Source organism: Archocentrus centrarchus, chromosome 3 (assembly GCF_007364275.1).
Source record: "Archocentrus centrarchus isolate MPI-CPG fArcCen1 chromosome 3, fArcCen1, whole genome shotgun sequence".
NCBI lineage: Eukaryota > Metazoa > Chordata > Actinopteri > Cichliformes > Cichlidae > Archocentrus > Archocentrus centrarchus.
The window spans coordinates 21706846-21720107 of NC_044348.1; the positions used below are offsets into that span (position 1 = coordinate 21706846).

At 37.1% G+C, this 13262-nt stretch overlaps 1 protein-coding gene across 1 annotated transcript; it reads right to left on the reverse strand.

Annotated features, from left to right (window-relative positions):
* Positions 1 to 2614: 2614 nt before the first annotated feature.
* On the reverse strand, positions 2615 to 10756 carry ctsba (cathepsin Ba). The gene is made up of 11 exons (XM_030720889.1): positions 10603 to 10756; positions 7270 to 7397; positions 7099 to 7184; positions 5882 to 5996; positions 5601 to 5716; positions 4825 to 4910; positions 4592 to 4738; positions 3971 to 4087; positions 3686 to 3814; positions 3153 to 3234; positions 2615 to 3036 (listed from the first exon to the last, which is right to left on the reverse strand). The coding sequence occupies exons 2-10, from the start codon at positions 7390 to 7392 to the stop codon at positions 3161 to 3163; spliced, it is 993 nt and encodes a 330-aa protein (XP_030576749.1). The 5' UTR covers positions 7393 to 7397; positions 10603 to 10756; the 3' UTR covers positions 2615 to 3036; positions 3153 to 3160.
* Positions 10757 to 13262: the final 2506 nt, after the last annotated feature.

Here is a 13262-nt window from a genome sequence, read left to right on the forward strand (position 1 = left end):
GTGGCCAGAGTGTCCCGGATGTAACTTAATGTGGCGGATACCAAACAGTATCCGTGGATTTTCAGAGATTAATTCTAAACACAATCACTTCAGTTGCTTTTTTTTTTTTTTTTTTTTTTTTACAATATTCACCAAAAATTTATGTAAATTATGCTTCTTTTCGAATTATCTTTTTAAGAGCCGCCACAATGTACTTTAGAATGGGGGACGCTTGCGTGGAAAAGGAATGATTCTCCTGCGAGGGGAGGGAGGTGTTTGTTTTTGCTGACAAGACGGAAGCGGCTCGTTTTTTGTTTTTTTCAGTTTCGCATCTGAGTGTTTTTACGTCTTACTTTCATCAAGAATCAGAACTTCACTACACAATTTCGCAGCCAAAAGAATCCAAAATTCGTTTGCAAAACCTATTAAAACGTTTCAAAATTGCTTTAAAATGGGTCCTTTATTTTACAATTTTCCGTCATTATTTAAAGAAAAAACAAATAATAAACCATCAAAAAAATTTGATTAGTCCAGCTAATGAGATATTTTAGGTGCTGTGTGCTGTGCTTGGCACAACCTTGTAACCAATACCCTGGCACCTGAAAAAGTATAAATTCTTGACCATAAATTTAAAGATTGTCACCCTCATACTGAAAACTCATTCAGTTTCAGATAAGACTTAACTTATATTTATGCAACTTTCAAAATTTACCTTGCCCAACTTTTCAGTAGTTACACTTTTTTTTTAATTTCAGTATTTATTTTCAAATCTTTGCTCAAATACATATTCAGACAACTCAAACTATTACAAATGTAATAAATTAAAGACCTGAGCTAAGAAAAAAATTTATGATTATCAAAATTATATGGTAGCATGGTTGCAATTAGAGTAACAGGGTTGAATGGATATATTACTTTTATTTGTAGATTATGTTATTTAATAATATTTCTAACATTTGCAATGTTTGTTTCAGTCAGTTCTAGTATTAAATGTTTTCTCAGAAAACGATGCGAGCTGTGGAATGGATTGTGAAAGGGATAAATGTAGTTATATAAAAATGAATTTGTCTTCTTTGGTAATCTGGGTAACAGGGTTGCACTGGTCACACAATCAATCCATTCACAAAAGATTCAAAAAAATACAAAGTACATCAAGGACCTTTAGTCTATCCATGGTGATAACACACAACTCTCATGTCACTCACTGTTTTATCTCTTCCTTTTCCAGGATAAAACTATTTTGGTGATAGGGTTACACAAATGTCCTGAGACACAACTTTCAGTACATAATTACTGTTCTTTAAAAATATGATGTTCAAAGAAATGCTTTAGACGTATCGACAAAACCAAAACTTATTGTTATATTTGAAATGCTTTTGGTTGTAAAGAAATTTGTGAGGGTTCTCAAGAGCCATTTTATGTTTTAAATAATTTGGAACTGCGATTTCAACAACTAGGTTTACATTGTGTCTCAGGACAAGTATAATTTACACAATAAATTTGTAAATTTATTTTTTAGTAGTTTGTGTATGGATCCATTTCATACTTATACGTATGGGTCAGACAGAAAATGTCCTACAATTTTACAATGGCTCCAAGATGTTTTTTTCCTTCAAATTGGGTGTTGTGCTTTTTGGAATATGCATTGCAATCAAGTGTAGGGAGACATAACGGCATTAAAACTTAATGAACACTGGAAAAACAACTGCAGGTGGTCATTTATATTTCCATGTGCAGTGCCCAGAATCAATTGGGTATTATGAACATAAAATCTGATTTATTTAAAAAAAAAAAAAAAAAAAAAAAACCCTTAGTAATGTCAGTAATTGTGATACCTTCAGTTTCCCCACCATCAGCTTATTTGGTACAGGGGGAAGGGAAATGACAAAAGATTTTTTTATAGATAAGATAGATGTTTGAAGTAAAATTTTCAAATTAGCAGAAACCTATGATATTGATATTACATTTTAATCATTTTTTTTCCCATCTTCTACATGTGTGCACCACCATGGGCCCCCACCCACCCACAAAAAAAAAAGGTAAAGCTCAATATCTATCCATCCAGTTTCTTCCGCTTATCCAAATCAGGGTCATGGGGGGGCTGGAGCCATAGGGCGAGAGGCAGGGGACACCCTGGACAGGTCACCAGGGCAGGACTAACACAGAGACAGAACCAGTTTAGAATCACCAATTAACCCAACTCCAATAACTGCATTGTCTTTGGACTGTGGGAGGAAGCCAGAGTACCTGCAGAGAATCCACACAGACACAGGAAGAACATGCAAACTCCACACCATCAATCTGAATAATTAAAATAAATAAACACACACCACATCATACTAGAAACCAAAGATTCATTTATTTCAAAACATAACAGTTATGTGCCAACATGATGATCATAACAGGCAGACAACACTGCATTTCATTTCCAACTATCCTAAGAAAAAAAAAAAAAAAAAAAAAAAAAAAAAAAAAACTAAAAACTTTCTACTAAACTAAAGTTTAAAAACATCAACAGGCACCAATGACAGATGGTCCATCCTGACAATATGGAGTAGCACTGAAAAATATAAAAGTCAATATAAAAGCTGTGCTCATTACAAATTAGACACATTCGCCTTAAAAAAAAAAAAAAAAAAAAAAAAAAAAAAAAATTTACATTCCATTGCTCTAAAACTGCCTGCAACTTCCACCGGTGCAATAAAATGTGATGGCAGATAAATTTAATCACTTCTACGAAAGCAATAGCCTGCTTTGAAGCTACATAGATGTAATTAAATGCACATGCCTGTTTAAAAATAAATTTTCTTCTGTCTACCTTTAAGACAGACCATGTATTTAGAGATGAAAGAACATGAACTCCTGTAGTTTGTCCTCAGGCACAGCATTTCTGTCATATCCCATCTACAAATTCACCACACTCTTTTTTAAGCCGGTGTGCAAAGTGATCAGCGTGCTTTAGCTAAAAAGGACTAAAAGCAGTTAATTTTGTCTTCTGTGGCAGGTAAGTGGAGTGTCACCCTCTAGTGATAGTGTAATGATGCTGCAGCTCAAAACCTGCGGGGGGGGGGGGTAAGATTAAAGCCATCACTACTCTTAAACTTTCAGGCTTGCATTTAGATTTAGTTTCTGAATTGTGCATGTAAAGAAAAAGTTAGAAGTAAGTGTCTTACCTTAGGTCTTATTTGGGCAAACCTGCCACAATCTCAGACTCAATACCACAGTGATCTGAACCACGCAGGAATTTAAAGTATCCTAAAGATCAGAGAAACACAGAAATCAGTTCAATCAGTTTATAAGCACCACATATCTGCTTATCTTGAGTGTGGGAGCATAAGCAGGTCTTATCTTATTTACTGCATTTAACAATTAATGTCAAATAGTATATATTATTAAATGATATAGCCAGAATAGCATTTCAGCTTTGCTGTGCCTCATGAATCCAGTGCGTTGGCATGTAAAATGAAGTGAAGATAGATATGTAGGTGCTCCTGATCAAAATAATGCATAGTATAAATTAAAAAAAAAAAAAAAGTCTGACTTTATGATGGTAATGTCTTTGTGACATTGAAAGAAATGTTGAGTTCAACCACCATAAGACTGGCCTTTGTGTTTTATAGCTGAAGCATTTTCAGTATTAAATCCCTTCACATAGGATGGTGACTCCTTATGTGTTAGAAGTAGTAAAATATGCATCTCTGCTCACCATTATCACCCCAGTCAGTGTTCCAGGAGTTGGCACAGAGCCAGTAGGGAACACCGTTCTCCTCCCCCCAGCCCAGGATCTTGATGGCGTGTCCACCAACAGCAGAACCAGACACATGTTTATACACACCTGGAAACAAGAAGGGGGGAGAAAAAAAAAAAAAAAAAAAAAAAAAAAAGGACAAGAAAAGCATTACAGAGCAGCAAAATTTTTTTTTAAATACAATATACTCAAGAGTGTTCTTTCCAATATCAGCAGCAAATTGCAGGGCAGGATATGCATTACCAGACTTGTACAGGACAAAGTCATCGTAGACAGTAAACGCTCCCTCTACTGGGCCATTCTTGTAGATCTCCATCTGAATCTGCTGCTCATCCGATGGCACACTGTAAGATGTTTTACCTGCAACGCGCGGAAACACACACACACACACACACACACACACACACACACACACACACACACACACACACAGTTAGAATCCCAAACAGCGTGTGCATATTTTAAGACAGAAAAGTACAGCAGAATGTTTAATATGGGTATAACATGTCTGCATAAACTTAATTTGTAATTAATAAATTAAATAAATTAAAAAATAAAAAGTACATGTGCACAATGAGATCTTTAATATTTGAGAATCATGATGAGTCATGTTTTTAGACCACTTACAACCCAAACTGTCCTTCAGATTTCATGTAATATTTATCATTTGTGCAATATAACAAAACTGATTCATATAACAAACTAAACTGGGGCATCTTTCAGCCACAAGTGTGGGGACTAAATACCATTCAAATGATTGATTTAATTCTTTTTATAAAAATATTAGTGGTAATTATCCAGAGACTCTGAACTAACATGAAAACCCTTTATGGCAAAATATAAAACATTTTTCCAGCCTTTTACCGTAGTGCTTGTCCTGTTTGTAGCTTGGTGTGTATCCAGGCTCACACTGAGTGATACACTGGGGTGTGTCACCACCCTCCCCAGTGCAGGGAGGTCTGCTGCCATTCACATGGTGCTCACAGGGGGGGATGGTGTAGGGCCTGCAGCCTGCAGACAAAGATATGGAGTCCCCGGCCATTATAAACACACCCAACATGTGTATAACTGCATTAATCTATCAGCAACACACTCACCAACGTGGGAGTCATAGAGACCTCCAGAGACGAGTCCCTCTTGTGCCCAGAAGTCCCAGGCAACTGAAGGGTAGCCACCATTACATCTAAAAAAAACAACCAAAACAGACATCAACACCAACATTTTCACCTTTAAATACTAAAGGGACTCAATTTGGAAAAGTACTTATCAATTTTTTTCCTCCCAGCACAAATTTTATATTCTATGACTGCACTGAAATAAAACACTGTTCATTCACTTTGCCCTCTTCCCAGATTAAAATGTGTGTACGTCGTTTGGCGCTTACTGTACTTTAAATTCAGTGTTAACTGAGAGAAGGGTTTGTTGGAAAATAATTCACAACTGCTTTGACAGAAACTGTATTTAATGCATACAGTGGTATGCAAAACTTTGGGCAACCCTTATGCACCTGCCTAATTTTGTTTAAATAATTATTGCTCACTTTCTGTAAATCCTATAAATTTAATTTCACTTCTCAAATATCATGATATATGATATATCACGATATATGATATATCACGATATGATATATTTAACTGAAATTGCTGATCTGAACAACCAATGATTTATAAAAATAATGAAAGTTATCATGGTGCGAATCTAGTACAGCACTTTCTTTTAATATTTTAAACTTTTTAATTATTACGGTTGAAGGAAATCTACTGTTCAGATGAGATTTTGCATAGTGTGATCCTGTTAAGTAATTGTGATCTTAATCCTGAGCAAAATAATCACGACAATGATCGCAATTATGTGCTGGACAAGAACCGCTCACCCCATGCCGCAGCTGTCACAGCAGGTCAGCAGATCCTCTGAGGAGATCTCCACACTGATCTTACCCTTACTGTGGATGCACACACGATCAGAGATGGCCTCTGCAGCACCAAATGCCTAGAAGCACAACAACAAAGACATGAACCAGGGGAACGGACAATAGAAAAATTTGAAAAAGACAAATATTTATATTTTTTCTAAAAGTTGAGCTCCATTAGATTTAGGCATTTCTCTTCCCCTGCACAAGTAGATTCTTTTAGTGTTTGAGCATCTTCATCTCACCCAGCAGGATCCACAGGAGCCCTGGTCTCTGATCTCTTCCAGAGTGGGACAGTTGGGCCACTGCTCTCTAGCGTCAAATTCTTTTGGCAGGTTCAAGTCTCCAGCATACTGAACCCTGCAGAGGCAAACAGTCAGAGTCAAGTGTTACTCTGTGGTACTACTGTAGTCAGCTTTTAATCTTGATCACAATTTTAATTTACCACAATTAAATAATCATGAACAAGTGATACTGAAAATGCTTGCTCCATCAATGCAACACAAACCAAAAGCAAATCAGTGCCTGACTGAAAATGTGCCTGTGTGAGCCAATCACAGTTGTTCCCTCCATTGCCCAGCTTTACGTTTCCTGGACTAGTTTGGTTGAGTAACACCGTGTTAAAAGACAACAAAATTCAGCTCTCTGGCACAGCAGAGCTTGTCCCTTGAAGCAGATCATCAATGTTTGGAAACACTTTGGATTTAGAACAATCACCAAAGCAATCACCAGTGATGTGTACACAACCCTGAGTAATGAATGCTTCAGGAAAACAGCTTGCTGGACAAAAGTTATGCTTATCAGTGTAAATATGCAGGGGAAATGTAGAGGGATACACAGCTGCAGAGCACCTCGTTTTAATCACGTTGCAGCTACAATGAATGAAGTGAAAGCTTAGATTTACCTTCTAAGAGGTTTTTATTGCACTTTCATATAAAAATAATGATCGGGTGAACAAGCATTATTTAAACATCTTAAAGAAGTTTTAATTAACATGAATGTAGCACAATGTAAAAAATGAAAGCAGCACCCTGATGGTTTAATACTGTGTCAAGTTTTGTACAATTTTTTTAATTCCATTTTTAAATTTTTCATACTTAGATGTGAAGAATTTAGGTGAATAAGAACCAACTTTATGCTGATGCAAAGATCTGTAGATTAGCAGGAACGCAACACAACATGGATGTGAAAGCAGTGTTAGGTTGAAAGTGCAATAAAAAAAAAAAAAAGACACAAATAATTGTGATCTCAACACTGATTAAAAAAATATATATATATATATAAATAGTGATCATCTTTTTGGCCACAATCACACAGCCCTATTAGTGATTTTTCAGTGACACTGAAACCACACAATATACAGTACAAGTATCCCTGACATGAGAGTATGTTGAAATACTGCACTGTCAGGGATAGTTAGATGGTTTGTTTCACAACCAGAGAAACTATGACTGGAACTCACATGACTGGCAGTTTGGGTCCCTTCAGCATTGTACCGCACAGTTTCCGAACATAACTGTAATCAACATTATGGAAGTTGTGACCAGCCTGCAGGACAGGAAGGAGATTTAGTCAAACACTTTGACTCTCAGAGATCTGCAACAAGGGAGAAAAAAAAAAATACAAAACTAACCTTCCAGGTAGTATTCAGTTTATTGATGTGGTTCACCATCTCACTGGACAGTGGATGAAGGTGGGGTCTGGCCAGGCTCAAAGACAAGCTGGCAGCCAGCAGGAGGCAGGCTGTATGCCACATGTTGCCTGAAAGATGAGTTAATAAGTTTGGGTTAGCTGTGGTAATTTGGTTTATTCTGTTACTGCGTCATGTCATAAACAGACTTTATTTCAATAACTGGCTAAATGAACATTTTCAGTTTCCTGTTATCTGAGAGATAAAGCTCAGACAGCAGGGGGAAAAAAATTAAACACAAGAGGTGCTTAACCTTGAAATGACTGGAAACAAGTGTACAGTAAAAGTTATTAAAAATAAGAGAAACCTGAAGGTGGGGTTACATCACTTTCACATTTTGAAGGTGATATACCCTCACTATATGTTTGTGATTAAAACATGAAGGTGGTTATATCAGTTTATTATAAGACTGTTTTTAAGCAAGATTTTCACATTTGTACTGCACACAGAATATGATATTCATCTTTAAGATGCATTCCTGAAAGTACTAAGTCATTAAAAAAAAAAAAAAAAAAAAAAAAAAAAAAAAAGAGAAGTTCACAGCTGGCTGACCCTAAGAGGACTCTCTCTGCTCTGCGTTTGTCTCACTTGTAGCTTCAAGCAGTGCGACAGTGTCCAGTCATGCTTGTCAAAGTCCCCTTCAGTGGTTAAACAGACTGCATCAGCAAATGCTGCACTGATTTCAACGATTTCAGTAGACTTCAACAAACAGCCACAAAGTAAAGGAAAAGGCCTTTACGCTCACAACATTAGGAGTACAAGACTTCCTTTTTTCCACTGTTAAATCACACTGGGTTTCAGTTCATATGGCAGAAAAACAGTACCACCAATGCACACAACACCAAGTGGCCCCAGTGTATGAATAATACAGGCCCTGTTATAGAAGGTAAAATGCACTGGTGTGAGCTGAAATCAGTTCCATTAGAGATAATGTAGCCTGCTATAAAGCGGCGCGGCATGTGCTCGGGAATACAGGAAGTCCAGAGAAATCAATACCAGTGCAGACACGCTGCTTCTTCTAGGATCAGATGATCTAATGGCATTTGGCAAAAGAGCTACAGATGATTCAGTTTGATCACACTGTGCTCTAAAATTAACCAAAACTCTGCTTACAAGTCAAACCAAACCAAAGCCAAAAAAAAGTTTCTACATGGATTTACTCAGCAGCCCGAGAGTTTACTCTGGCTCTGAAAACAAAGGTTTACTATGTTGTTGGCGTATGACGTAATTAATGTCTGAACAGCATACCTGTTCAGACAGGTCTACAGACCTATGTGGGAAACATGCAACTTTCTGTGAAACTGGTTTCTATCACATGATGGACTGCACTGTCAGAAAAAGGGAATAAAGAACAGAAAGTTTCCAGTAGCAGAATGACACAATCACTCTGAGATTACACATAAGTACCCCCTGACAAAAAACAAACACCACCCAACCCCCACACACACATCTTGCAGCTCAGTCTTTCAAATGTGACACATTTGAAAGACACCAAGGACTTTTTTTTTTCTGTTTCTACAGAAGTTGTTTCAGTTCCTCCTGTCAGAAATAAAGTAAAATCATTAAAAAAAAACCTGTGATTTGAGGAAGTGGATGAAAAGCCTGCTGACCCACACTGCTGTCTTCTCTAAAGGAATCAGTACCAAGTCAATACCTTGAACACACTCATCACCTAGCTGCTTTAAGTTGCTGAGTCATAGTGAAAAGGCTGTGAGGCCTTTGTTCAGCCCTGCCCTTATTTCTCCAAAAAAAAAAAAAAAAAAAAAAAACCCCCTTCCACATTTAACAATTTATTTATTTTTTTAAAAGGCCAAAGGGCCGCAAATGTTCCCCCTATGTGGGCGGTTTAAGAGAAAGATGAAAACTGATGAGTCAAAGCCAAAGCCACAGCCACTGAAAAGGGTTCATGGGGACGGAGACCTTTCAGTTTCTTATCTTCTTTTCAGACCAGTGATTAGGACAATCTCTGAAGATAATTCAATCATTTGAATCTACAGAAATTAGCCTTTTAAACTGCTGCACTTTAACATTTTGTAATACTCCTCCCTCTTCCCTGCACATAGACAAATTAAATGAAAAACTGACATAACATGGGGTGGTGCACCTTGGCACTCTTTCAAAAGAGATCCTCTCATTTGATGAAGTTTAAACCATCCAGGTCCAAAACCTGCCGCGGCTGTTGAAATGGACCGAGATCTGACTGCGAGGGTCAAAGAATATGATTCATCTTTTCCACACCATCTTCCACTACTTTTAGGAGAGAAATGTAGGATGAACATAGGATGAAAGTGATCAATTACAACTACTTTGTGTAGATTTCCCTCTCAAAATCCCACACAGCATAACAGAGCCACCAGATCTACTGCTCCAACTTTGGAGGTGTGGATTTGTCCTTCAATTTATCACAAGGACTTATTCCAACAAGGTTGTCATACCACCTGTATTAATCTTGATAACCACAGGGAAAAAAGAAAATTACTTCCTTATTACTTGTTATAATGCTGAGGGCCTGCTAACAGAAAATGTTTGAGGTCATTTGTACGTGGCAGTCAAGACTAGATCTTTCCATGTTCTCGCAGAAGTCATGTTTTTCCATTTCCTTTACACGGAACAATACATTACAACGGTCAGGACGGAAAATCCGTCATTCTCTATTAAGAAGAATCAGTTTTCACCTCTCTCTGGTTTACCGCTCAACCAGGGATCTCCTCCTGCATCTGACATGTTCACAACAAACTGACCAAAGTCTCAGCATTCAATTTGCGTTCAGGGCTCAAAGGCCGTGCTTACGAACCAGTTTCACTTTCCATTTCCCCGACTCAATTCAGGATTATATTACACAATATTTTAAATCCCACATATTTTTTATAATATATATGTGAGTTATCTTATGTCTAAGTTATCCAGATACTGCCTGCCTATACAAAAATGCACAGAATAATGAATAATAAGTATAAATCACGTATGATGCAGGGGGGGGGAAATGGCACCACCTGTTTCAAAACATCTGATCCCGAAGCTAAAATGGGTCACCCATTCGCGAGCAAAAAAACAGCAACATGTAAGCCACGCAAACAAATAAGCTCCTAACTACATTTTTGAATCTTATTGAACGACGTTAGTGTTAAAGGGTATAAGCTGCACTTATCGTTTGTTTGTTTTACGTATTTTCTCTACTAGTTTATGTGACACAAATTTAGCTAGCAGTCAATTCTCCGGGTAAACAACCCAACGGCTAAAATCGGAGGAAGAAATAAACAACAACAAAATATCTACCTGTAGCTTGTTTGTCAGTTGTTGGTATGAATTCGATCAGTTCTCCAGCTCCAGGTTGCCCCCCACCTGATCCTGTCGGCGTGAGTACGATAAAGTATGTAGACGTAAAACTGTCCTCCCAGCCGGTTATTTATTCCTGGAAGCACGTGAAGCGGTCACGTGCACTCAGCTCATGTGATCTCACCCACACCCACGTGGTCACCGAGCGCTTACGTTGGTTTGAATGATTAGTACCGATTTCTTGCTGATAAAAATCAACCACCTGAATTTAAAACAATCACACGACTTTTGTTTGTTTGTTTATTTGTTTGTTTGTTTTGTGAAAATGTGGCGCGGTGGGACTCAGTTTCCCTGCAGTACTCTAATTCGACCGCAAGATGGTGCTAACGTTAACCACCGGTTTAGACGCCTGTATGTATGTGAAGCTTATTCAGAATGAAAACCCTGCAATTTAACTATTTATTCACTCACAATTTTTTTTTTACTTATAACCTTATTTGTTGTCATACTGTCAGTTGTGAGTTTTATAGTATTGTCTTTGTGTTGTGCAGTATTATAAAGCACCCAAAATCTCATCTTTACCTTTGAATGTAGTGCTGCCAAGGTGCTACAAGAATACATTTTAAGTAGAACAGCTCCAATCTAAATATTAAATCTAAATGTAGCATATTTCTAAACAAGCTGTGAGATACTGTTAAGGGGATGTGCGTGATTATAAAATAAAACTGAACTGAAATCTGTGGTTACATTTCCAGCGAAAAAGCCCTTCAAAGCCTTGCTTTGGGCCCAGGTCAGAAACTTTTTATCTTTTTTTTTTTTTTTTTTTTAAATCAGATTTGAAAGGTGATTTGATATATGCGCTTTGTTTGGCCCAGTGACCAATGATATAAAAGTTTAATCTGTCTAAATAAATGACCCTTTTAGGAAGAACATTGAAACACGTCATAGTGATCTACCAGCTGTATTATGTAAGAACAATAGTGTCAATATAATAAAAGAAAACCTTGGTATGCCCTGGCATTAGGAGCAGATGATGATTACATTTGCTTGAAGCTGAGTTACGTGGAACCTGTTAGATCCATTCAAGCCCAAATGGTCATTTGTTATTTGTTAATATATCTTATTAAAATGTGGTCTGCTATAAATACACAAATCATGTTATTCTGTTAAATCGTCCTTTAAATTTTTTTTAATCTATGGCATGTATATAATCTGTAACAATATTATCTGTGGAATGTATGTGTATGTGTTCTGAGTAGTATCTTGTGATTTGACCCTGATGAGGCACTTTTTCATTAGATTTTTTTGACCTTTCGTGATTACTGATGCTGTGGATCACTGACCACAAAGAACATGCTGATTTTCCAGCTGCTTTCTCTTCCTTTTATCACTCTGTCATCTGACTTTCAATGTGATGAGTTGGGGAAAATACTATAAGGACACCACATCACCTTTTATCATTGTTCTAACAAGCAAGTTGAGTAAAATTTTAACAAAAAAGAAAAAAAAAAGTGCTTTCTTGTGTAACCAGAGCAAGTGACCCAGTTTTTAATAAGAATATTGTACATAGGAACACATGGGCAGTCTGGGGTCAAGTTACAGTGTGTCAAACCACCAACTGTCTCGTTTTGAAAAGAGTTATGTTTCTGTACAGCAATAATTCAAGTATCGATAACTACTGGGCAAAAGAGGCGTCTGTCATGAGGTCCTGCAGAAAATTTCAGTGATATTATTATTGTGGATTTGTTTGTTGACATCAATTTTATGGGTTTTACTGATTACAGCTTCTCTTTCAGGAATGAATTCACAGTTCTTCTCAGCTGCTTTGGCTCAGTTCTCAGCTGAAGTTTTTAGAACTTAATGTAAAAATACTTCAAAACAATTTACTACTGCACATAGAAAATCACATTTATCAATCTTTGTAAGCGTTTTATAAAGTTTTAGGAAGTTTAGAGAAATGAATAACTAAATATGTCCATAATTTGAACAAATATTGTTTATAAATATCTTTGTGTTCAAAATAGAAAATATTTTTTTCTATATACCCCAAAATATGCCAGCATTTCTTTGTTTTATAATTCTGCACATGCAGAATAGTTCAAATAACTACAAAAATCTGCTGACCCCAGGAGTGTAACCCATGACTGTAAGCAATGTAAAACATATTTATTCAGTCTTGGAGGAGCTGCTCAGATACCAATTGAGGCAATAGTGTGGATGTGAAAGAGGAAGAGGAATAAGCATTTATGGCAGTGCAGCACAGAGAAGAGAGTAGAAGATGCAGAAGAGTGCAGGGGATTAATGCCTGCATACACACTGCTTTTTGCCCCTGCTACCCTGCAAAGGACAGAATTCTGTGCGAGCTTGATGAGAATCAGTGTCCAAAGAGATACCAGAAACAGGCAGTCCAGTAATCTGCAGCAATGTTTTGTTGCTGTAATATACTGTTATACACAATGGGCCCTCACAGAAGTGCTCTGTATCTTTACAAAGTAGACTGTAAAAACTTTTGCTCTGAATCAGCATCTCAGAAGTATTCACTGTGAAGCACAATAGCAGTCAGTTATCCTCAGAAAAATAACAGTCTGATACAGCAGGCATTCTGGAGTCCACTGAGATTCTAATCCATTACCTAACATTTTGACTACCTTTGTTTACGA

Bases quoted from the DNA above. Each gene is read 5' to 3' on its own strand.
- ctsba (XM_030720889.1), bottom strand. From the start codon at position 7,392: ATGTGGCATACAGCCTGCCTCCTGCTGGCTGCCAGCTTGTCTTTGAGC. The intron at 7,185-7,269 runs GTTAGTTTTGTA...CCTGTCCTGCAG, and splicing joins AACTGAATACTACCTGGAAG to GCTGGTCACAACTTCCATAA. The intron at 4,911-5,600 runs GTGAGCGGTTCT...TGTTTTTTTTAG, and splicing joins TGTGACAGCTGCGGCATGGG to ATGTAATGGTGGCTACCCTT.